Raw genomic sequence first — 24,487 nt, 5'->3', positions numbered from 1 at the left:
ACAGTGAAAAGTATTTTAACTCCGTTTTCCTTTGTGTACTTTCTCTTTTTCGCGTAAATGTCAACAGTCACAGATGTTTCTGACAGAGAAGATGGCTGATCAAGTTCATCATGAGTGACTTAACAAAAGGTTAGCTGTAGTTTTTCCCACACATACCCGTTCTGATGTGAGTCCGAGCTCTCTCCCTACCAGTGTTGTGTGTAACGCGTTACAACTGAAAATTTGGTAACGTAACGTAGTTCATTTTCCAATTCAGCGCAACGTTACTTTTGGTTAGATTTGACAGCGACACTGCCATCTGCGCAATAGTCACAAGGTCCACACATATAACAGAGGCTGCAAAGAAATCATGGCAAGCAAGAAGCAGCTGACGCTAACTTTTGAGGGATGGAGGCATCTTAATTTTAATCAATGTTTTATCAACCAATGGCCTGATTTTAATAAATAAGAAATAAATTAAAGAAAACGATTCAGTTTCATATTTATGTTTAAATGAAATATTTTTTTTAAACATAAATATAAAACTAAATAGTTTTCTTTAATTTATTTCTTATTTATTAAAATCAGGCAATGAGACAAACCAGCGCCAATGAGAAGGACTTTTTTTCTTTTGATGAGGAGGAGGAGGATGATGCAATGGCCTTTAGTGCAGACTCGGAGGTACTAACTTGAGTACATGAAATCGGGCTTAGAGTTAGAAGTTCTCAACCGTTTCCCCCAAGTGAAAGCTGTGTTCATGAAATACCATCCAGTGCACCAGTGGAAAGGCTGTTCAGCCTGGTAGGTCTTGTGCTTACCCCCAGAAGAAACAGACTTTCAGATAAATTTATTTTGAGACATATGCCTCATTTTGAGGTTACCATGTTGTTCCTAAGGAACTTATTGATACTTTTTTATAATAAAGAGCACAAAAGAAATACCTGTTATGTCCTCCATAGTATAACTTTATTTAGGCCTACACATTTAGAAACAGATATTGGGTTCTGCCCAAAGTCAGGCAACATAAAAGTAATGTAAAAGTAACGAGTAACGTAAAAAGTTACTTTCCAAAGGCGGTAACTAAGTAAAGTAATGGATTACTTTTTTTAAAAGTAACGAGTAACGAGCAAACACTACTTTTTTAAAGTAACTTCCCCAACACTGCTCCCTACCTATGATGTGGCATGCCCGTGCACGTGTTCTGTAGTAACAGCAACCGTGTATTCTCTCATATTTCTGAATTTGCAACAAATTGTCTGTGCTATCCGGGATATACAAAAATAGTATCTCAAAAAAGTATCTCAAAATCCTGTGGGAAACATTGCGTGAACACACACACACACACACACACATTCTGGTTTCCATGTTTTGTGGGGACATTCCATAGACGTAATGTATTTTATACCACACAAACTGTATATTCTATTCCCCTTACCTACCCCAATCCCTAACCCCAACCATCACACAAAACTTTCTGATACTTCACATTCTCAATAAACATAATTCTGTTTGATTTATAAGCATGTTTCCTCATGGGGACATCAAAATGTCCCCACAAGGTCACAAAAACACTGGTATTCCTATCTTTATGGGGACAATTGGTCCCCACAATGTGATAATTACCAGGTACACACACACACACACACACACACACACACACACACACACACACACACATTCTGGTTTCCATGTTTTGTGGGGACATTCCATAGACTAATGCATTTTATACCATACAAACTGTATATTCTATTCCCCTTACCTGCCCCATTCCCTAACCCCAACCATCACAAAAACCTTTCTTGTACCTTAGATTTTCAATAAACATCATCTTGTTTGAATTATAAGCTTGTTTCCCCACAAGATCACAAAAACACTGGTATTCCTATCTTTGTGGGGACAATTGGTCCCCACAACGTGATAATTACCAGGTACACGCACACACACACACACACACACACACACACACACACACACACACACACACACACACACACACACACACACACACACACACACACACACACACACACACACACACACTCATGAGAATGCTGGTGTCATACAAAATTCATTCACAATTACTTTTTTTGCCAGTTTTGTTAGTCTGGAGCCCTGGCTTGAATTATTAGGAATTTGTACCTACCTGAGAAAATATCTGGCTATTAGATAGCACACTAGTGAAACTGAAGAACTAAAACCTAACATTTAATGCACTTATCCAGTCTTTTCAGTGTCTGTGAATATAACTGTTGGGTAGGATGAGCTAAATATACATTTTGAACTAACAGACACTCTATAGTCAACCGTAAAGACTTTTTCTTCCACTGTTTCCACTGTTTACTATTTGTACTGTCATGACAGCGATGGTGCTGATTTCTGCATCCATTATTAAAGCAATTATTAGTAATACAGTGGAAATTAGTAGATATGGTTAGCATGTTGATTTACGGTGTGCGCCCCTAAATTTTCTGGTTGTGCCCCTAAAATTTTCAGTTGGGGGCCACTGTGCTCCTAGTGAAAACAGTTAGTCTGGAGCCCTGCATAGACACAGACACATGACTTGCTGATTTCTCCTGTGTTTATATGAAAATCTGATTTATTCACTTGATTTTTATCTGAACTGGATTAACATTTATCTCACGACCCCAAATGTGCCATGATTAATGTTATCTGTTTGATGTTAATGCGAACAAATGTGCACGTACAAGTAAAATCATTTTAAAATCAAAATTTTTAATTGTTAGCTAATGACTTAAGTTACTGGGATCTGTAAAAATTGGTGGTAGTGTCATAGTGATGTAACATTTTCATACCATTACATCTCTAGTTTGTACTTTGTTTACATTTGACTCATGCTATGTGATTGTGTCACTACTATTGCACTTTAATGCTGCTTCTGCCACCTTATGACAATGGACTTACACTTTGAATTAGGAAGTCTGTCATCAATGACAGCTCAGTGTATGAAAAATCTATTTCCTTTTCCATAATTTATACCGTCATAAATATAATTTTTATTTAAAATATTTATTTTATCGTAAAACTTCATAATGTGCCATGGGCTTTTTCTATAATTGTATATTCTTATGTCTATATCTCTCATTACACGGACCATTACAGCACGAAATTAATGTGGATTAAACAAATCACAGTTATATAAATTACACTGACCGTCAAAAGGCGTCTTGATGAGGTTTTGCTCATAAATGTGAACTTGAGATTTTTATACTGTTGTTAAACTGCACAGTATGCGCTGCTCATGCTTGAGGTGTGAAACCAATGTAGGCTTCGTGCTAGTAACCACGGCATCTTCATATTCACATCTTCGCAGCAATGAAGACGTCTCAAGTGAGATGAGATTTGTTGTATTAACTTGAAGCCTTTTTTCCTCCTCTGCCACAGAGAAAAACTTCCAGACCAGAGAAAGTTTGTTTACAGATGATGATGTAATGAGCGTGACCGTTTAAGCTGCAGTCATTTCCACTCGGAAAGAGGATATCAGACTGATTTATTGATTTACCAGTGTACGTACTTTATCGGATGTAGTTATCGGAATTCAGTTATTTATCGGATCGATAAAAATTACCAAATTTTTACCCATATCGGCCAATAAATTATCTGTCCGATAAATATTGTGCATCCCTATTTATGATAGGAATGAGATATTAACACGAAACGTTTTACGTTGTTGTATGGGCCCAGTCTGAGCTTACATGCAAAATATTGCATAGCTTGACCACTAGGTGGCGCTATAATGCTATTTCAGGTGGTTATATCTTCAAATATAAATGTTGTAAAGAAAGTTTAGAAAGGCTAGCTTATATGATTCAAACTTACAAGCAGCCTTTGGTGAAGTATTTTTGATAGCACCCCCAATGACAGTGTTCTTAATATAATAAGGTGACCAGACGTCCCCGTTTTCCGGGGACAGTCCCGTTTTTTGGTTTTCTGTCCCCGACTGAAGCTGTCCCCAGAAATGTCCCCGTTTTACAGCATGTCCAAAACAACCAGCAAATACACTGAAAAACCCGATCAACATAGCGTTTGTAGTACCAGACCGGAGCAATCATGTAATGATTATTTTCACCAGCAGAGGGGGCCGCGAGCTACGTATTACTTGCGCACGCCACTGCGATTAAGAATTTACTACGAGACACACGAGAAAGTGTCATTATCATCAATCAAGTTATCATAAGATATGAAGACAGTTAAAGTTATGGGGGCTTAAGGTACTAAATACTCATGTTAAATTAAAATAATAAACCAATGAAGTGAACTGATCACAGTATGTTATGGAGCATTTGTTTTGTAAATATGTTTACATTTTGCACTATTCCTTCTGTTCTTCACGTTTACAGTGTTATGAAATCAGCTGAAGTAGTACCTTACAAGTCATTTTTGATGGGGTATGTCTCTTTTGTAAAAAACTGGAAAAAAATTTAGGATACAGAAATTGTTAAATTAATTGAATTAGAAACACTGCAAAAAAATGACTTTCTTATTAGTATTTTTCTCTTGTTTTCAGTACAATTATAAAAAAATTCTTAAGTCAAGATGCATTTTCTTGATGGGCAAAATGACCCAAGAATATAATTCTAATTTTTAGACCAAAATATCAAATTTGTGCTTAAAACAAGCAAAACAAATCTACCACTACTTAATTCAAGAAAAATATTTTTTGCATGTTTTAAGCACAAATTCACTTAATTTTTTTTGTCTTAAAGCTAGATTTTTCTTAGGGGATTTTGCTTATCAAGAAAATGCATCTTGATTTAAGATTTTTTAGATATTTGTCCTGAAAATAAGACAAAAATACAGTTAAGTAAGAAGTCATTTTTGCAGTTAACCCACAACAATAAAAAGAAGAAAACTTTCAAAAAACATTTTGTCCCCATTTTTTAATTCATAGATAACAACAAATGAGATTTTAATGATATTTTGACCATTTAACTAGGAAATGTCCCAGGTTTTCATTTAAAAAATCTGGTCACCTTATAATATAACAAAGTAAGTGTTTTGATTAATGACATTGATGTTTATTTTTTTAATCAGTGTATACAACTGTTTAACTCGGGTGTAGGCAAGTTCGGTCCTACAGAGCCGCAGTCCTGCAGAGTTCCAACCCTAATTAAACACACCTGAACAAGCTAATCAATGTCTTTAGGAATTAGAAATCAGGTTAGATTATCAGTGCTTAGGCTAAAATATGCAGGACTGCGGCTCTCTAGGACCGAACTTGCCTACCCCTGGTTTAACTAAATGAATATAAAATGGCAAAGATGAATGCACATTTATACATGGATTGAATAGATTTTTAGCATTTTGAAAAAAAACTGTCATGGATTTATTGCATTTTGTGGAAAAAATAATTCGTTTTTATAATAAATCTTTGAAAATCAAGTTATTGATTTGAATTTTTTTTATAACCAATAGATGATATGTGAAAGTTTGTAACAGAAAATAATGGTTTTCATCTTGTCACTTTCTTTGCATAGAAAACATGTTTTTACCGAAATTTGTCAAAATGGATTTATTGCGTTTTGGAACCAAACTCTTCAAGAGGTTATAACTTCAAATAGAAATGTGGGCTAGTTTATATGATTCAAACTTACAAGTAGCTTTTGGCACATTATTGTTGGCAAGCTCAAGGAAACAATCAATGTGGGCGGAGCCACTTTTAGGACATTGGCTATAAAGCAGTACAGTAATGAGCTATTGACACCAAACATAGTACAGATATGTATGGGCCCAATCTGAGTCAATGCAAACATTGCACCGCTTGACCTCTAGGTGGTGCTACAACACAATCCAGAACAGTTATATCTTTAAATCTGAATGATATAATGCAATTGGGGCATGCGAGTTGGGTTAAATAATTTAAACTGGGTGTCAAGGTCCTAAACGCTTCAACTCCGGCAATCGCTGCTTGCAGCTATATTCTTTTATTTGTAATTTTCAAAATGTTTCTCTATTTTAGACCACACCAACACCCTTTTACCAGTAGGTACGTTATATATTTATGCAACCCAAATGTTCACGTGACCTGTAACTGATTAAAGTTGTTTGAATGTTTTCAAGGACTATCTGAACTATCCAGAGCTGCCACCTCTAAAAGGCTGTTGTTGGGGCTTTGAAGAAGGACAAGACTGAATTATCGGGATGGTGAAGAGTAAAACAGACTGCATTGAAAGGCCTCTGTCTCTGGCCTTTGAAAAGCTCGGTCATGTTGTTGGTAGATATCCAGAGCTGTTTATTTTATCAGCTATATGTGTGGCTGCTGCCCTTGGAACTGGCTTTATCTTTCTTCACGAGAGGAAGGCAAATGATATTGAAGAACAGTTTACGCCTGTCAATGGACCTGCCAAGTTGGAGAGGGCGATTGTGTTGGAAAACTTCCCACAATCTGAAGAGTTTTCCCGGCTACGGCTTACATCTGAAGGCACTTATGCCTCTTTGATCATCACAGGCTTGCACGGAGAAAATATATTAACAGAAGCAGCTTTTATTGACATTATAGAGCTAGACAGACAAGTGAAAAGTATGACGACAGGAAACACTTTTCAAACCCTCTGTGCCAAAACAAAAGGAAAGTGCATGTCAAATGAAATTTTAGACATTATAAATTACAATCCTATTGAAATAGTTACTTTAAAAGTAAAATATCCATTGAATAATACCGTGTTTTTGGGAACAACCATCGGCGGTGTAGAGCTAAAGCCAGAGAGCTCAGAGCTCACCAGTGCCAAAGCAATCAGACTTTTTTATTTCTTAGACGAGAAGAAGACAGAGGAAAACCGTCAATGGCTTGATGGCTTTTTAAAACTCCTTTCAAACTCTACAGAACAGAAAACAGTAAGTAAAAATGTATAGTTATTAAATCAATAATGTCCAGGGCTTGAGATTACATTGTAAAAAGCGCTATAAGATAACTTGACTTGACTTGGTAACATTTTATTTTACAGTGTCCTTGTTACATATGGTACGTGTACTTACTACTTACATAGTTATACCAGTAAATTATGCATAATTACATGCAACTAACCCTGAACCAAACTCTAATTCTACTGTAAGCCTATAGTAAGTGCATGTACAGTAGGTAGTCAACCAGAATGCCTATTACCGCCGTGGCGAAATTAAATGATTAGGGCTGCGTTCCCCGAAACCTTCTTATCTCTACGTCGTTCTTAAGTTGTACCTTAAGCTGTACCTTATCGTTAATACGTGTTTCCCGAAACGTTCTTAGTTACATATCACTTCTGTAAGTCATTCGTTCGGAAGGTTGGTCTGGAGCACTCTTAGCTATATCTTATCCCACTTGACTCAGCTAGGGGCCTTGACTGTGATAAAAGCTTGTGTATATTGCAGTCTATATAACTAAATATCTGTAAAAAAAAAAAGTTGAAGTACACTCCGTGTTAAATTAGGCATTTTTTTATTTAAAGAATAAAACATTCACATAATTAGACATTATTACACTGATGGTTGTTAGATTTTTAATATTTTTTTCCAAAGGATCAGCTTCGAACTATTATAACAGGCTAAAGAAACTATAAAAAAAAGATTTTGGGTGGAGGAGTTTGTGAAACTATGGCAGGCAGCTAGCGAATCTTACTATTTCATTTGTGCATTTCAAATCCGTTAAATCTATAAGTTTACAGGCTATTTTAGCTGCAAATAAAACAAATCAAGTAAAAAATCGCATGCCACCGGAGCTTCTGTAAGTCATCACGAAATCATAATTGTTAATTTTCCTAAATATTATTATTGATGTTAAATCAACTTTGCATCGAAGTTTTTTTAATGTTTTATAACTTTGAGGCAGCTGCATATGCCATATTCTTTATAAACATTCAAAAGAAACTGCTCCACTTGATCACTGCTTGTATAGTCTCCTAAGGTCAACAAAATTTCCACATTCAAACTAATCAAAGCTAAAATCTAATGCAATAGATTTTTTTATAGATATTTTTATGTTATATTTAACAGGCACGGCTCCAAAAATGCGTCTTATCCGCATTTTAACCACGCTGCTTGCCCATCCAGTGTCCAAGCACAATAAACGTGTGAACCAATGAATGACAGTTTGTTTTATATATATATATATATATATATATATATATATATATATATATATATATATATATATATATATTTTTTTTTTTTTTTAATTTTAATTGCACATCCAAGCAGGTGACTTTCACGACCCACCTTATTCCCCTGTGCAACGCACTTATTGGAACTCTAATATAAATTATCCTTTAAAGTGAAGGCATAGCGGATGCATTGGAGCAGTTTATGCATGATATGTCGATACGTTTGGAAATGAATTGCGGGTTTTGCACGAGTTTGATATAAAAGAAAAGGTTGAATTTAGTTGTTTGCAATTTTAAATATTTTTACAAGATATTCCTAATTAATTTAGCTTGAGCTATTTCTGAAAGGTTTCTTTAATAAAGAACACCGCTATCTCGTAACGCAGCAAAACCTATTACATAAAGTGAACAATTGATTGTCGAGCAATCGATATCAACCTATTCAGCACCATCGCCATGGACAGCACCTGGTAACGTCGTTCGTAACTGTGCATTCACACCAGCCGCGGAAGAGGCGGCAAGCGCGGATGATTTACATGTTAAGTCAATGCAAACACGCGATTAGGCATTCTGCGGCGCGGTACACGCGGCTTCCGCGCGAATTGAGCGTTGCCGCGGGAAACGCGCAAGTTCAAAAATCTGAACTTTGGCGGAATTCCGCGCCGCGTTAACCAATCAGGAGCTTGCTGTAGTAGTGACGTGATAACAGGAAGCGAGCGGAGTGGTGTAGTCTCCGCGGAGTCGCAGAAGCCCCTCCCATGACGCGGATTTCCGTGTGAATTTCTCGAATGACTAGAATTTCACGCGCGGCATTCACGCGCGGATTAAGCGAGTAAACTCAAAATGTTCAAGCGGCAAACTGGACGCGGTTCACGCGTTTTTGCCGCCTCTTCCGCGGCTGGTGTGAACCCACAGTAAGAAGGAATACCTTAAGAAACCCGCTAAGGTACAGTTCGGGAAACACGCCTAGAAAAGGTATACCTGTAGTTAAGGTTTAACTTAACTGTGCATTCACACCAGCCGCGGAAGAGGCGGCAAGCGAGGATGATTTACATGTTAAGTCAATGCAAACACGCGATTAGGCATCCTGCGGCGCGGTACACGCGGCTTCCGCGCGAATTGAGCGTTGCCGCGGGAAACGCGCGAGTTCAAAAATCTGAACTTTGGCGGAATTCCGCGCCGCGTTAACCAATCAGGAGCTTGCTGTAGTAGTGACGTGATTACAGGAAGCGAGCAGAGTGGTGTAGTCTCCGCGGAGTCGCAGAAGCCCCTCCCATGACGCGGATTTCCGCGTAAATTTCTCGAATGACTAGAATTTCACGCGCGGCATTCACGCGCGGATTAAGCGAGTAAACTCAAAATGTTCAAGCGGCAAACTGGACGCGGTTCACGCGTTTTTGCCGCCTCTTCCGCGGCTGGTGTGAACCCACAGTAAGAGTCTTCGTAGCGCGCTAAGAGACAACGTTATCGGGAAACGCAGCCTAGTTCACTTTCTAAAAATGTTTTGCTGAAAATTTACTCACCCTGATGTCATCCAAGATATTCATGTCTTTCTTTCTTCAGGCGAAAAGAAATTAAGGTTTTTGAGGAAAACATTCCAGTATTTTTCTTCATATAATGGACTTCAATGGCAACCAACGGTTTGAAGGTTCAAATGTCCGTTGATGGTAAAAGATGGTCTCAGAGATGATACAAGATGGGCATTTGTGTTTAAGCAGTTGGTTTGTTTTGATTTAAACCTTCATAACTTAAAAAATACAGCGAAGTAGCACCATAAAACAAAAAAAAAACATATAAATATATATATATATATATATATTAAGGCTGCACGATTTGGGTAATTTTTCCCATTGCGGTTATTGATGCTAATATTGCGATGTGCGATTGCGATTATAATAAATGGTATCATGAGTCAACTTGATTGGTTTTAAGGAAAATCCACACACAGTTTAGGGATAATGTGTATTTGTAAAACTAGAAATGTTTTCGTATTGCCACGTGATGTAGCAACTGCTCAGTGCTACTCAGTGTCAGTAATCCTAAATCCAAAATACTGCCATACAACAGACGTAGAGTTTTTTTTTCAGCTACCAGATCACTGTCAATCTCCTCTGCATCCATCTTCGCTTTGGTATTTCCGCGCTGCGCACACACATGTAACAACGCACGCCACACATGTGCATGCCACACGTGCACTGCCTTTTTTGTTCGTTTTTCTTTCTTTTTTTAAACAACCAGAAAAATCATCAAACTGTTATCAGAAGGTTTGTGTTAACAAGTCCACACATTTATTTATTTAATATAATTGCAACATTTTGCTGTCATATAATCGCACAGGCTGACATCGCGATTGCGATGCGATTAATAGTGCAGCACTAATATATATATATATATATATATATATATATATATATATATATATATATATATATATATATATATATATATATATATATATATATATATATATAATATATATATATATATATACATACACACACAAAAGTGATTTTCTCTTTGTTTTGGGTTGTTTGATTAACATTAATAACAAAGACTTACGTATGTTAATTGAGGTAACTGTCTCTTTTAGACCAAATAAGCACAGACTGGTTTTTGACTCTAATCTATACATACACTTAAGACATAAAGAGATGTTTTATTAAAAAAAGAATACTGTGAAGATCATTTTGTTTGTATGCGCTCTATCAAGAACAGAAATATTTTATGTACGCTTGCTTTTAGAAACGCATCTCTCTAATGTGCATTATTGAGTGCCTTATAACCCGCAAGCGCACACAGATGGAGGGGGAATTCCAAACGCGCGCATAAATGCCCCACATACGTTGTTTTTCATTACTCTATTCGCAAAATGTATGGTAATGTCCAACAGTATAAGACACAGTAGCGCAACTCTCTCTAAAGTTTACACATCAAGAGTTCTGATCTGTCACAACACTACACATCTGTGCAACTGTAATTGTACTAGGGATGGCAAAAACAAAAAAATTTCTTGACCGGCCACCGAGCCTCATTAGCCGGTTGAAACCGGTTAACCGATAGGCCTATTAGTTTAAAATATGCTATGCTATGTAAAATAACCATTTCGAGCCGCGCCTGCAATTTCGCAACTCGCATCTCTCTGCACTCTGCCTCCGGCTCACACACACACACACAGACCTCACAATACTTTTTAAATCCCCTACAGTGCCAAACATGAGTCCCGCAAACGCGGCGCCGTGCTTAGTTTCGAAATAGTTTAGGTACTAGGTGATCGCGTTGAACTTGAAAATAAAGGCGTTTGTGAAGCTCATTTGAAAATTGCCGCAGCTCATTTAAGAAAATGACAGCTCAGAAGAGACTGCGCTTTAGTTTGGGGTAGTAATAATAAAGAAAGAGGATGATCATCATCACCTTTTCTGTTACCACTGAAATAGAGATGTAATGTATTTCCAAATCTAAACCCATCTTATGCGGAATGTTGCCTAATAGACTGCAACACGATAAAACCAATGGATTAAACGGGCACCTTCAGAATGTGTAAAAGCACCGGCCAAAGCAGGTCTCGCACTGTTTTTGTTCTAGAACAAATGCAGCAAAGATATTTAATGCTTGTATGAGGCATTTAGGCCTACGCTGAGTTTTATTTATTTATGATGAGGTGTGTTCTAATTAACAATGCAATGCAAGTGAACGCGCCGTGCCGGCGCCTTCATGCACGGACCGGTAATTATATACTCTGCTATATTTGCTTTTTATTTATTTTATTTATTAAATACATGCATTTGGTTGATGAAACATTTATTTAAATTAAGATACAATTTATACAAAACGAAATTCACTTTAAAGAAATGCTTTCTACAAAGCAAAACTTAATAAAGTTGTAAAAATCATGGCTGAGGATTTACAGAAACAAAACTTACTCTGCACTTTACTGTTAACCTAAAATACATAAATGTTAATAATTTGGAACACAACCAGGAGAGACTTTAAATTGTAATTATTTTATTGCTGTATTTTATTTACTATTCGAATAAAGGAATTTATCAAAAAATAGCCTGTAGCATTTACTTTTCGCAAACCTTGTGAGCATGCGAAACCAAACGCAGTGACCTCGCGCCAAATGTTTTTTTATTGGTTTATAAAGTACAAACAGACCAGTTATGAAAAACTGAGTGTGAGGGATTTGTTCACTTCACACAAAAAGATGACTAACTGATGACTAAGGGGTTGTGTACACCAAAACTTTTACGCCCGCGGCCGGCGCATATTTTCAATTGTTTCCAATGGAAGCTCGGCGTTTTTCAAATAAGCCAGCAGCTAGCGGGTTTTTTCCGCACTGAAAACCGGCGCTCGGCGTTTTTTTCGCGCTCGGCGCTGAGCGTCGAGAGTTGAAAGAGATTCAACTTTGGGAGAAAAGCTCCGCTCGTCAATGTCAGTTCTCACACGGCCGCCCAATCACAGTGGAGGAGGGGCGGGACATTACCACAGCAACCAACCGGCTCGCAGCTGAAGTATCACAGCTACCAAAGCGCTCAGCTGAAGAAAGCTGGCACTCAGCTGAAAAACAGCTGGCATTCGGCGTCCTCAAGGCGTTTTCAGCCGCGTTTAAAAGTTTTTGTGTACACAACCCCTAACTGTAGTAGGGTTTAGTCCACTGTCTATAAGGGGTTGTGTACGCCCGCAAACTTTTACGCCCGCGGCCGGCGCATGTTTTCAATTGTTTCCAATGGAAGCTCTGAGTTTTTCAAATAAGCCAGCAGCTAGCGGGTTTTTTCCGCGCTGAAAACCGGCGATCGGCGTTTTTTCCACGCTCGGCGCTGAGCGTCGAGAGTTGAAAGAGATTCAACTTTGGGAGAAAAGCTCCGCTCGTCAATGTTAGTTCTCACACGGCCGCCCAATCACAGTGGAGGAGGGGCGGGACATTACCACAGCAACCAACCGGCTCGCAGCTGAAGTATCACAGCTATCAAAGCGCTCAGCTGAAGAAAGCTGGCACTCAGCTGAAAAACAGCTGGCATTCGGCGTCCTCAAGGCGTTTTCAGCCGCGTTTAAAAGTTTTGGTGTGTCCAGCCCCTAATAGCCTAATTTACAGATCCCTTTTTTTAACCGACAACCGACAACTTTGACCGGTTAACGTTGATGCGGTCAACCATCGGTCATCGGTTAACATCCCTAAATTGTACTATAGCCTATGTCAGCATTGCATTCTCATCCCATCTCAGTTTAATATTTACTCGAACATCCAAACATAGCCAAAGAAGTGCCTCATCTTCTTTCCAATCGCATGAACGTTCCGAAACAGCAGTTGTATCCTCTCAATGAATCACTCAATTCGCATCAGTAATGAGCGGGATTTATAAGAAGTGCCTGCGGTCACCCGTCGTTACGAGTCATCCAAAAATATTTTTAATGATATACAGGCCGCGGTCAGTCGGGTCATTTGAAATTAAGATGCCAATTAACTATTTTAAACAATTGCACGCAGGTTAGTTGAAAACGTTGGTCGGGAGCGGGTTGTTTATCCATTGACCCGCGCATCACTGATTCACATTGGCTACCCACCAATGTGGCCAGTGGATTGACAGTGTTACCCGCCAATTGCAAATTCACCTGCATTTGGCATGCGGTTGGGTGTTAATTTCAGGACCTGGCAGTAAGAGTGAAATACTACAGTTTTTCTGTTGCGTTCATGGTTCCAGTAGCCATAATGCACGCACAGCTTTTCAAAATGTCATAAAGTGTTTTGAGATGGTTTTGAATTAAAGTTTATACAAGGACAAGTTCGGTATTTTACACATAAAGCCCTGTTTTCAGATTGTTTATGATGAAATAGAATGGTTTTGACTGAAATTTGGACATATGATGCTGGCCCGAGAATTTTCGGTTTATGTTGTATCACCGCCCACCTCTACAATGGCTGTATAGGTGCACTGGAACAATCCTTCCTAAAATGCATTAAACTTTTGTTACAAAGACGTGAAACTCACCAAGTGATCAGGGGTGTTCACTGATATGCTCACACACAAATCGCTCCAAAAGATGCTTTCCAACAGGTGTTTTAGCATTCATTGTAAACTTGTGGACCTATTTTTCCAAACGCCTCACACCCGTATATTCTTCCGTTGAGAGCTTGAATAATAGACACTCCAGCCCAGTTGGTAGCAATAATACACCTTTGCCAATTGCAAGAATACAAACAAGTCCGGCGGCGGAGTAATACCGTACCTCACAGCACATCCAATGGAGTTGAACAAAAACTATGATAAAACCGTTTTATTTCATCATAAACAATCTGAAAACAGGGCTTTAATTGAAAAATATCGAACTTGTTCTTTAACGTTTAGAACGACAGCGTTAAAAGTATTGTTCTGGTTGAGTACCAACTGTAGGTTCTTAATATTACTCTTAATATTACTCTATTAGTACTTAAATATATAATTACACTGTAACAATGAAACATTAAAATAAATTGTAACCCAGTGTTGTTGTGTTTTTCTTCATTTCTACAGGTCCGTGTGTCTTACTATACATCATTATCAAGACAGACTGAGCTTGAGACCAATTCAGACTCGGTTATCCCACTCTTCTCTCTAACGTATTCCCTGGCCATTACCATTTCAATTATGTCTTGTTCAAGGTATAAAGAATTAAAAATATTCACATAAGCACATGTTTCTATCCCTAGACCTGTGATTCCTCATCCTCTTCCTCAGGTTAGACTGTGTGATTGATGTCTATAGCATGTCCTCTTCCTCAAGATAGACTGTGTGATTGACGTCTATGGCATGTCCTCTTCCTCAGGATAGACTGTGTGATTTGACGTCCATGGCATGTCCTCTTCCTCGGGATAGACTGTGTGATTGACGTCTATGCCATATCCTCTTCCTTAGGATAGACTGTATGATTGATCTCTACAGCATGTCCTCTTCCTCAGGATAGACTGTGTGATTGACATCTATGGCATGTCCTCTTCCTCAGGATAGACTGTGTGATTGATGTCTATGGCATGTCCTCTTCCTCAGGATAGACTGTGTGATTGATGTCTATAGCATGTCCTCTTCCTTAGAATAGACTGTGTAATTGAGGTCTATAGCATGTCCTCTTCCATAGGATAGACTCTGTGATTGATCTCTATAGCATGTCCTCTTCCTCAGGTTAGACTGTGTGATTGACATCTATAGCATGTCCTCTTCCTCAGGATAGACTGTGTGATTGACGTTTATGGCATGTCCTCTTCCTCAGGATAGATTGTGTAATTGAGGTCTATAGCATGTCCTCTTCCATAGGATAGACTGTGTGATTGATCTCTATACCATGTCCTCTTCCTTAGAATAGACTGTGTAATTAAGGTCTATAGCATGTCTTCTTCCTCAGGATAGAATGTGTGATTGACGTCTATGGCATGTCCTCTTCCTCAGGATAGACTGTGTAATTGACGTCTATGGCATGTTCTTTTTCTCAGGATAGACTGTGTGATTGATGTCTATAGCATGTCCTCTTCCTCAGGATAGACTGTGTGATTGATCTCTATAGCTTGATTGATCTCTATAGCATGTCATTTTCCTTAAGATTGGTGGCTAAACCAAAGAGGAGTCAAAATAAAAGATCAAGCGTCAACTGAAAGCAGCTTAAATCCACGGATCTATTAGTTTTGTAATGTACTTGTTTTTGTTTCATGTGTAAAATCCCTGTAATTTCAGTGATTTTGGACATTAAGGGGAAAATTTACCATAGTTACAACAATAGACTTCATATACCCACCACCTCAGTTTTAAACTAATGGCTCTTTGGAATGACATTAAGTGGGAGCTAGGCTGTTGTAGTATGTTTAATTGCAGTTTTTTTTCAGATGTGCAGTTTGTTGTTCATATTATGCCGCAACTCATTTCACATTAACTTTTTCAAATGAAATAAAATTCTTATAATAATTCCTGAACATAGCATTGCATTTGTGTTTAAAAAAATTGTTTTTGACTTAAAACAGTTGCATATTAAACTTAAATTTAGCTTATCCTTCCTATTTTGTTGTTTTTTGGGGCGTGTTAGAGTGGGATTCTGTTAGGTGGTTATTGGAAGATAAAGTGGTCCTTGGGCTGAAAAAGTTTGAGAAACACTGCTATAGCATGTCCTCTTGCTCAGGATAGATTGTCTGATTGACGTCTATGGCATGTCCTCTTTCTCAAGATAGACTGTGTGATTGATCTCTATAGCATGTCCTCTTCCTCAGGTTAGACCATGTGATTGACGTCTATGGCATGTCCTCTTCCTCAGGATAGACTGTGTGATTGACGTCTATAGCATGTCCTCTTCCTTAGGATAGACTGTGTGATTGATGTCTATAGCATGTCCTCTTTCTCAGGATAGACTCTGTGATTGACGTCTATGGCATGTCCTCTTCCTCAGGATAGACTGTGTGATTGACGTCTATAGCATGTCCTCTTCCTTAGGATAGACTGTGTGATTGATGTCTATAGCATGACCTCTTTCTCAGGATAGACTGTATGATTGATCTCTATAGCATGTTCTCTTTCTCAGGATAGACTGTGTGATTGATCTCTATAGCATGTTCTCTTTCTCAGGATAGACTGTGTGATTGATCTCTAAAGCATGTCCTCTTCCTCAGGATAGACTGTTTGATTGATGTCTATGGCAGGTCCTCTTCGTCAGGATAGACTGTGTGATTGATGTCTATAGCATGACCTCTTTCTCAGGATAGACTGTGTGATTGATGTCTATAGCATGACCTCTTTCTCAGGATAGACTGTATGATTGATCTCTATAGCATGTTCTCTTTCTCAGGATAGACTGTGTGATTGATCTCTATAGCATGTTCTCTTTCTCAGGATAGACTGTGTGATTGATCTCTAAAGCATGTCCTCTTCCTCAGGATAGACTGTTTGATTGATGTCTATGGCAGGTCCTCTTCGTCAGGATACACTGTGTGATTGATGTCTATAGCATGTCTTCTTCCTTAAGATAGACTGTGTGATTGATCTCTACAGCACGTCCTCCTCCTCAGGATAGACTGTGTGATTTATGTCTATGGCATGTCCTCTTCCTTAGGATAGACTGTGTGATTGATCTCTATACCATGTCCTCTTCCTCGGGATAGACTGTGTGATTGATGTCTATAGCATGTCCTCTTCCTCAGGATAGACTGTGTGATTGATGTCTATAGCATGTCTTCATCGTTAAGATAGACTGTGTGATTGATCTCTACAGCACGTCCTCTTCCTCAGGTTAGACTGTGTGATTGATCTCAATAGCATGTCCTCTTTCTCAGGATAGACTGTGTGATTGATCTCTATAGCATGTTTTTTTTCTCAGGATAGACTGTGTGATTGATCTCTATAGCTTGATTGATCTCAATAGCATGTCCTCTTCCTCAGGTTAGACTGTGTGATTGATCTCTATAGCTTGATTGATCTCTATAGCATGTCCTTTTCCTTAAGATAGACTATGTGATTGATCTCTATAGCATGTCCTCTTCCTCAGGATAGACTGTGTGATTGACGTCTATAGCATGTTGTCTTTCTCAGGATAGACTGTTTGATGCCTATAGCATGTCCTCTGGATAGACTGTGTTATTGATCTCTATAGCATGTCCTCTTCCTCAGGATAGACTGTGTGATTGACGTCTATGGCATGTCCTCTTCCTCAGGATAGACTGTGTGATTAATCTCTATGGCTTGATTGATCTCTATAGCATGTCCTCTTCCTTAAGATAGACTGTGTGATTGATCTCTGCATGTCCTCTTCCTCAGGATAGACTGCATGATTCACGTCTATAGCATGTTGTCTTTCTCAGGTTAGACTGTTTGATTGATCTATATAGCATGTTCTCTTCCTCAGGTTAGACCCTGTCAGGACGAAGGTGTGGGTGGCTGCGTTCGGTGTGGTCTCCGCTGGGATGGCCGTGTTGACCAGCTTTGGTCTGCTGCTGTTCTGTGGGATGCCATTTGCCATGACCGTGGGCACAGCCCCCTTTCTGATTCTGGGTAAATGTTATGTATTTCATCATTATAGTACAGTGGTTCTCAACTCCAGTCCTCGCCCCCCCCCCTCCCAGAACATTTTAGGTGTCTCCATATATGAAACACCTGATTCAGTTAATAAGCCTGTAGTGTGTTAATTAAGGAAATGTTTCAAACATTCTGGCAGGAGCATGATGAGTGGATTCAGGTGTTTCATATAAGGAGACATCTAAAATTTTCTGGGAGGGGGGGCCCGAGGACTGGAGTTGAGAACCACTGATCTAGTAGGTGTCTCACAGCTGATGTTCACAGGCTCACCGTCTCTGCTTTCCTCCAGGTATTGGCGTTGATGACATGTTCATAATGATCTCCTGCTGGCAGAAGACTGAAGTTCATAAAGCCGTTGAGGTTCGTTTAGCAGAAACGTACAAAGAGGCCGGCGTGTCCATCACTATCACCACGCTGACAGATGTTCTGGCTTTCTACATCGGCCTCATGACGCCCTTCCGCTCGGTTCAGTCCTTCTGCATGTATACCAGCACAGCTCTTCTGTTCTGCTACGTCTTCAACATCACCTTCTTTGGCGCGTGTCTCGCACTGAACGGACGGAGAGAGAAAGGCAACAGACACTGGCTGACCTGCATGAAACTCCAAGAACCCGCTGGTGATGATAGAGGTTGTTGTATAGGTGGGGCATATGATAAAATCACAGATAAGGAATTTGAAATGCCAATGGATTCATTCTTTAAAAACTATTACGGCCCTTTTCTGACAAGAGTGTGGGTTAAGGCGCTTGTGTGTCTGATCTATGCTGGTTATTTGGCAGTCAGTATCTATGGATGCTTCCAAATGCAGGAAGGTCTAGACCTGAAGCATTTAGCCGCAGACGGCTCATATGTTGGTAGTTACTATGACAATGAAGATGAATTCTTCTCTGCCTTTGGTCCTAATGTCATGTTAGTTATAAAGGATAAAGACTTTCAGTACTGGAACCCAACTGCTCGCAAAAGTCTTGACTTGTGTGTGGAACATTTTAAAAAACTCAAAGTAGCAGATTCAGACATTCCACCGATCTCTTGGCTGCATGCGTACATGCAGTTTGGACAGATGGCAAATCTTACTTTAAACGATGAAATTCAATTCAAACGCAGTTTAACTCCATTTCTTAATCGGTCTGGTTTTAGTCAGGATGTTAATTTCACTAACAATCAAGTCCATGCGTCACGAATGTTCGTTCTGACTGTGAACATCCGCATAGCGATTGATGAAAAGAACATGCTGAATGCATTTAGAGAAACCGCAGAAAAATGTGGGAAGTTGCAGACACCCATTGATCTGATAGTGTATCACCCCGCATTCATCTATTTCGACCAATATGCCGTCATCATCACTAATACAATCCAGAATATAGTAGTTGCTACATGTGCAATGCTAGTCATTTCACTCCTGTTGATCCCAAACCCTCTTTGCTCTCTCTGGGTGACATTTGCCATCGCATCTGTCATTGTGGGAGTGGCTGGTTTCATGGCACTATGGGATGTTAGTTTAGACTCTGTGTCTATGATTAATCTTGTTATCTGTATTGGGTTTTCTGTCGACTTCTCTGCTCACATATGCTATGCTTTTGTCTCAAGTGAAAAGTCCTCAGCGAATAGGAGAGTCACAGATGCCGTCACTAAACTGGGCTATCCGATCATTCAGGGTGCTGTGTCCACTATCGCTGGTGTGGTGGTGCTCTCGGCTGCTAAAAGCTATCTCTTCAGGACCTTCTTCAAAATCATGTTCTTAGTCATTCTCTTTGGGGCCATCCATGGCATCATATTCATACCGGTGTTCCTGACCTTCCTCGGCACTTTTATTAATCGTCACGAAAGAAACAAAGAAAATTTTCCAGAGCAAAGTGAAATGATTGCTTTCACAGGGTCTGCTGATCCTGACTCTTGCTGAGCTTACTTTACTGAAAGATTTTGCGTGTTGAAGTTACTGATAAAGTATTTATATCATAATTAAGTGTGCCTTTTAAATATATTTTTATCCTTGTCATCAGAATTATTTCAAATGGACATCTGTTAATTTGAACACCTCAATGCAAAAACAACTTTGCTTACGTAAACTGCATTACTGAACTAATTTTCTTCAGTTGACGATTATAGTGAGATTGTGTCATTTATGACAGTGTTTACACATGCTTAAACACCTCTGCCATTTATTTTCTGCTTGTTTGCAGTGCAAGGGTTGTAGGACAGGTGGACAAGAGTTTATTTTTGGAGCTGAACCATAAAACAATAAAACCACATTCTGTGTCTATTTCCGAGAAACCTGTTGTCTCTCTCTACAAGGGTCACGGATACCCAGGAACTGATCTGTACTTCTCCCCCTCTCTCTTCTCTCTCAAGGTTCTGGTTACTGGAAATATAGTAAACACATGTAACATTGGGTATATCCTGTGTTGTGATGTTAATAAGGTTTCATCTTCATGTTTGGTGTCATTTTAAAGGTGATGGTGTGATGTTAAAAAGGTCTAATTTCTATAATTCTAAGAGAAAGTGTATCAAAGTTTAAAACTTAAGACATAATCTGTACTCCTGTGATGGGTGTCACTTTATGAGGAGATATAGATTACAGATGGTAAACAATCCCATTTGGTGCCTTTTAGGGTCACGAGAACCTGACCAACCAAATCCTGATTTGGGACTTTAAGAATTCTTGTATCATTCTGTGTATATAAGGGGGCTTGGCAAGAGACTCTGGGAAGTATTCTTTAGCAAGAATTTTCCCCACACTTTGGGTGTGTGTATTAAAACATCATGGAAAAAATCTTTAACAATAATCTTCCTACACCATTTTGGTTATATTATATTCATGATGGAAGTACTCTGTAGCCTGAGTGTCTATTGCCAGGTATGACTTTGTAACTTTTGCAACTGTTAATCATTTTAATGAATTGGAATTGAATCATATTCTGTATGATATTCTTTCATTTATTTTTGAAGCTGGAACCTGCCTGGTATAATAAATTGTTACATTTGTTTCCTCTGAATTCTTCAGAAATTTTATTGATTTATTTGAATTATTTCAGAAATGATTATTTCCAGTAGATTAGAAGGAGTGTGGTATTACCGCAAAATAAGTATGTCAGGATATGATCACACTGGTGTTTTGATGTTGAATGGAGCATGGGGCACATTCACCACGGGCATGATGTATAAACATTGCGTACGCACAAAATGGGCATAGAAATATGCGTACGCAATTTTCAACGCACATATCGGGATTTATAAAGAATAAACTTGCCGTAAATAAGTGCGCACAATACGGATGCTCTCCACTGTGCGTACGCACTCTTTTTGAGCGGGGTGAAAGAACACAAACTCTGTTCTTGTTTTTATACACATTTAGTTGTAATATTCCTGTTTCATTCATGAAGATCAGCACTGGAATTGCATCCAGGAGTCGTACCTGCCTGTGAGTAGCAAATATTTAACAGATGAAAAGTATTGAAAAGACGAAGCATCTATACGGCGAATGGAGTGCCACACACATCTGTCATGAGCGTGTCTGTTTGAAACCCAAAAGAACTATATGAATAAGTGTTGTCTTCACTCATAAAACACTAAAGGCTAATGTTTCATGTATTTGAGGAATGATAAGAAGTTTGTTAGTCTTTATCATCTAATCTTAGACAAAACTGTAAACAAATAATAGCTTTAATTTAATAATGACAGAAACAAACCCGAGTGCCAACATTGCTACAATACACTTTATAACCTGTAAGATGATGAAAAATAATGTTAAGTACTATAGGACATTTAATAACGTAGCCCATTTAAAGTTTAGCTTAATATAAAGAGACGTTGTTACAATGCGGGTTTATATAAGAAAAACACTAAAAAGTATTTAAACTCATTGGTTTTTATATTCTGGTTTCATCTGCTTTACCTGTAAATATGTTTTTTAAGGTTTATACTGAACTTTTCGTTTGTACTGAACTTTTGTTTTTTATATCTTAATGCCTATGGCTGCGCCGCGTAATACATTGTCTTTATGTTTTATTATGGGAAACACTTAACGCAAAACTTTTATATGCTGGGCTCGTCTACTTGCATAGCAGCCTATTCCCAGCTAACACAAATACGTAACTGTTACGTAACGTCGACGTAATATGATGACCAAACTTATGTCGTGGCGACGAACGTAAGTTATGACTATAACTATGGATCTATGAGACCGAACGATGACCGTCACCACGGTCTTACCTTGAATGATGCAATCCTTCAACCTATCCTCGAGACATAATATCAACAAAGTCATGTGACCTCGGGAGGCCTGGCCGCCGTCTATAAAACCCCCCGGTGGCCACGCCTCTCCCTTTTGCCTGGAAAGCCTCAGCCCGTTCCGAGCGACAAGAGATGGTGACGGTCATCGTTCGGTGTCATAGATCTATAGTTATAGTCATAACTTACGATCTATTTCGACCTCACTCAGACCGTCACCACGGTCTTACCTTGGATGACAAGTACCATCAGGGTCGCGAGGAACAGGGGGCTCTGCCCCGTCACAAATGTGTCCCGCGGCCGAGAGGAGAACGGCTGAACCCAGTGGTGTAGGGGATGCCACATCCACTCTGTAGAACCTGGAGAAAGTACAGGGAGCAGACCATGTTGCTGCAGCACACATTTCTGAAAGAGGAACTCCTTTAAGAGCAGCCCAGGAAGCGGCCACGCCCCTGGTCGAGTGGGCCACCAGATTAGCTGGAACTGGGAGATTTTGTCCAGAATAGGCTGCAGAGACGGTGTCCACAATCCAGTGGGACAAGGTCTGTTTAGACACAGGGAGCCCCAACTTCCTGTCACCAAAACAAACAAAAAGTTGGGTATGAGAGCATCTCAGAGCCTGAGTGCAAGCAAGATAAGCCCGCAGCGCCCTCACTGGACATAAAGTAAGCAAGCTTGCATCCTACGGTGGAAGAGCTGAAGGGAGCTTATATCAATCACCTGGTTAGGAGTCTGAGGGTTGACCACCTTAGGCAGAAAAGAGGGGTTCGGCCAGAGACACACCAGTGTTTTCGGCCTTCCATCTTAAACAGTCCTCACTAACGGATAGAGCATGCAATTTGCCAACCCTCTTAGCAGAACATATAGCCAAGAGAAAGGCTGTTTTGTGAGACAGAAACCTAAGTGTAGCCTGTTCTAGGGGTTCATAAGGGGCTTGAGTCAAGGCCTTCAGCACCAAGGGAAGCTTCCATGAAGGAGATCTAGGGGACCTGTACGGGCGTAGTCTACACACCCCTTTAATGAACTGGGACACCAAGGGATGTCTCCCTAAAGTAACACCCTTCACAGTTTTATGGAAAAGGGATATTGCAGAAGAATACACCTTAATGGTGCTAGACGCTCTCCCTGAGTCCAGAAGCGACTGAAGAAAGCGAAGAACATGTTGGACAGAGCAAGTTGCTGGATCCTCCTGCCTTCTGCGACACCATCTTGAGAACACCCTCCACTTCTGGGCATAGTTAGAATGAGTGGAGGGAGCCCTGGCGTTATCTATGGTGTGCAAAACCCCTTTATTTAGCCCCTGAGAGAGGGGCTGAGAAGGGGCCAAGCCCAGAGCTGCAAGATGGCTGGCTTCGGGTGCCATATTTGCCCCTCCGCCTGAGAAAGTAGATCCGCTCTGACTGGCAGGGCCCAAGGCTCCCCATACACCAAGCGAAGGAGTGCAGGGAACCAATGCCTTCTTGGCCATCGAGGAGCTATCAGTAGCACCTTGTAATGGCCGATGGCGACCCTGTGGAGAACCTTGGGAAGCAGAGGGAACGGAGGAAAAGCATACAATAATCCTTCCGGCCACTCTCGAGATGCATCCAATGATGTAGAGTGCATCCAAGCCCAGGGGACCTCCTTGACCCAGCATGGAGAACCACATCTTGCAGTGGGTAGTCACTGTTGATGCAAACTGGTCGGTCCGTGCCCTGCCAAACCGAGTCCACAGGAGGGCCACTACCTCCAGATGGAGTCTCCACTCTCCTGGGGGAGGGCCAGACCTGGACAGAAGGTCCGCTGCCTGGTTCAGAACTCCCGGAATGTAAATCGCCCTGAGCGAAGCCAGGTGTTGAATGGCCCAAAACAGGAGTTCCTGTGCGACCTGGAGACACTGTAGAGACCTGGTGCCTCCCTGGTGATTTATGTGATACACAGTGCAGGAACTGTCTGTTCTCACTAGGACATGTTTGTCCCGAATAAAAGGGAGGAGAGCCTTCAGAGAAAGGTGACACGCCCTCAACTCCAAAACATTGATGTGTGCTTCCATCCAAGGTGGTTCCCACACACCTCGCACCATCCTGCCTTCCCAGACTCCTCCCCAACCAGTCAGGGAGGCATCTGTTGTCACCACCGTTCGGCGCGAAGGAATGAGCCCCAGAGGGACTCCTTGGACCAAAAGTGC

General features: G+C 40.0%; 1 protein-coding gene across 2 annotated transcripts in view; it reads left to right on the top strand.

Annotated features, from left to right (window-relative positions):
* Positions 1–21,075, top strand: part of LOC135780907 (patched domain-containing protein 3-like) — a 32,926-nt gene extending 11,851 nt beyond the window's left edge. For both annotated transcript variants that reach the window (XM_065291221.1, XM_065291222.2), the window contains exons 2-5: positions 6,058–6,831; positions 14,582–14,709; positions 17,925–18,070; positions 18,384–21,075. In XM_065291221.1, coding sequence (XP_065147293.1) covers positions 6,139–6,831; positions 14,582–14,709; positions 17,925–18,070; positions 18,384–19,993 — 2,577 coding nt within the window. In that variant the 5' untranslated portion in view covers positions 6,058–6,138 and the 3' untranslated portion in view covers positions 19,994–21,075. The remainder of the gene's footprint in view (positions 1–6,057; positions 6,832–14,581; positions 14,710–17,924; positions 18,071–18,383) is intronic.
* Positions 21,076–24,487: the final 3,412 nt, after the last annotated feature.

This window comes from Paramisgurnus dabryanus, chromosome 23 (assembly GCF_030506205.2).
Source record: "Paramisgurnus dabryanus chromosome 23, PD_genome_1.1, whole genome shotgun sequence".
Lineage (NCBI taxonomy): Eukaryota > Metazoa > Chordata > Actinopteri > Cypriniformes > Cobitidae > Paramisgurnus > Paramisgurnus dabryanus.
Note: the sequence above shows the minus strand (reverse complement) of the source record. Positions and strands in the feature narration are given on the sequence as shown.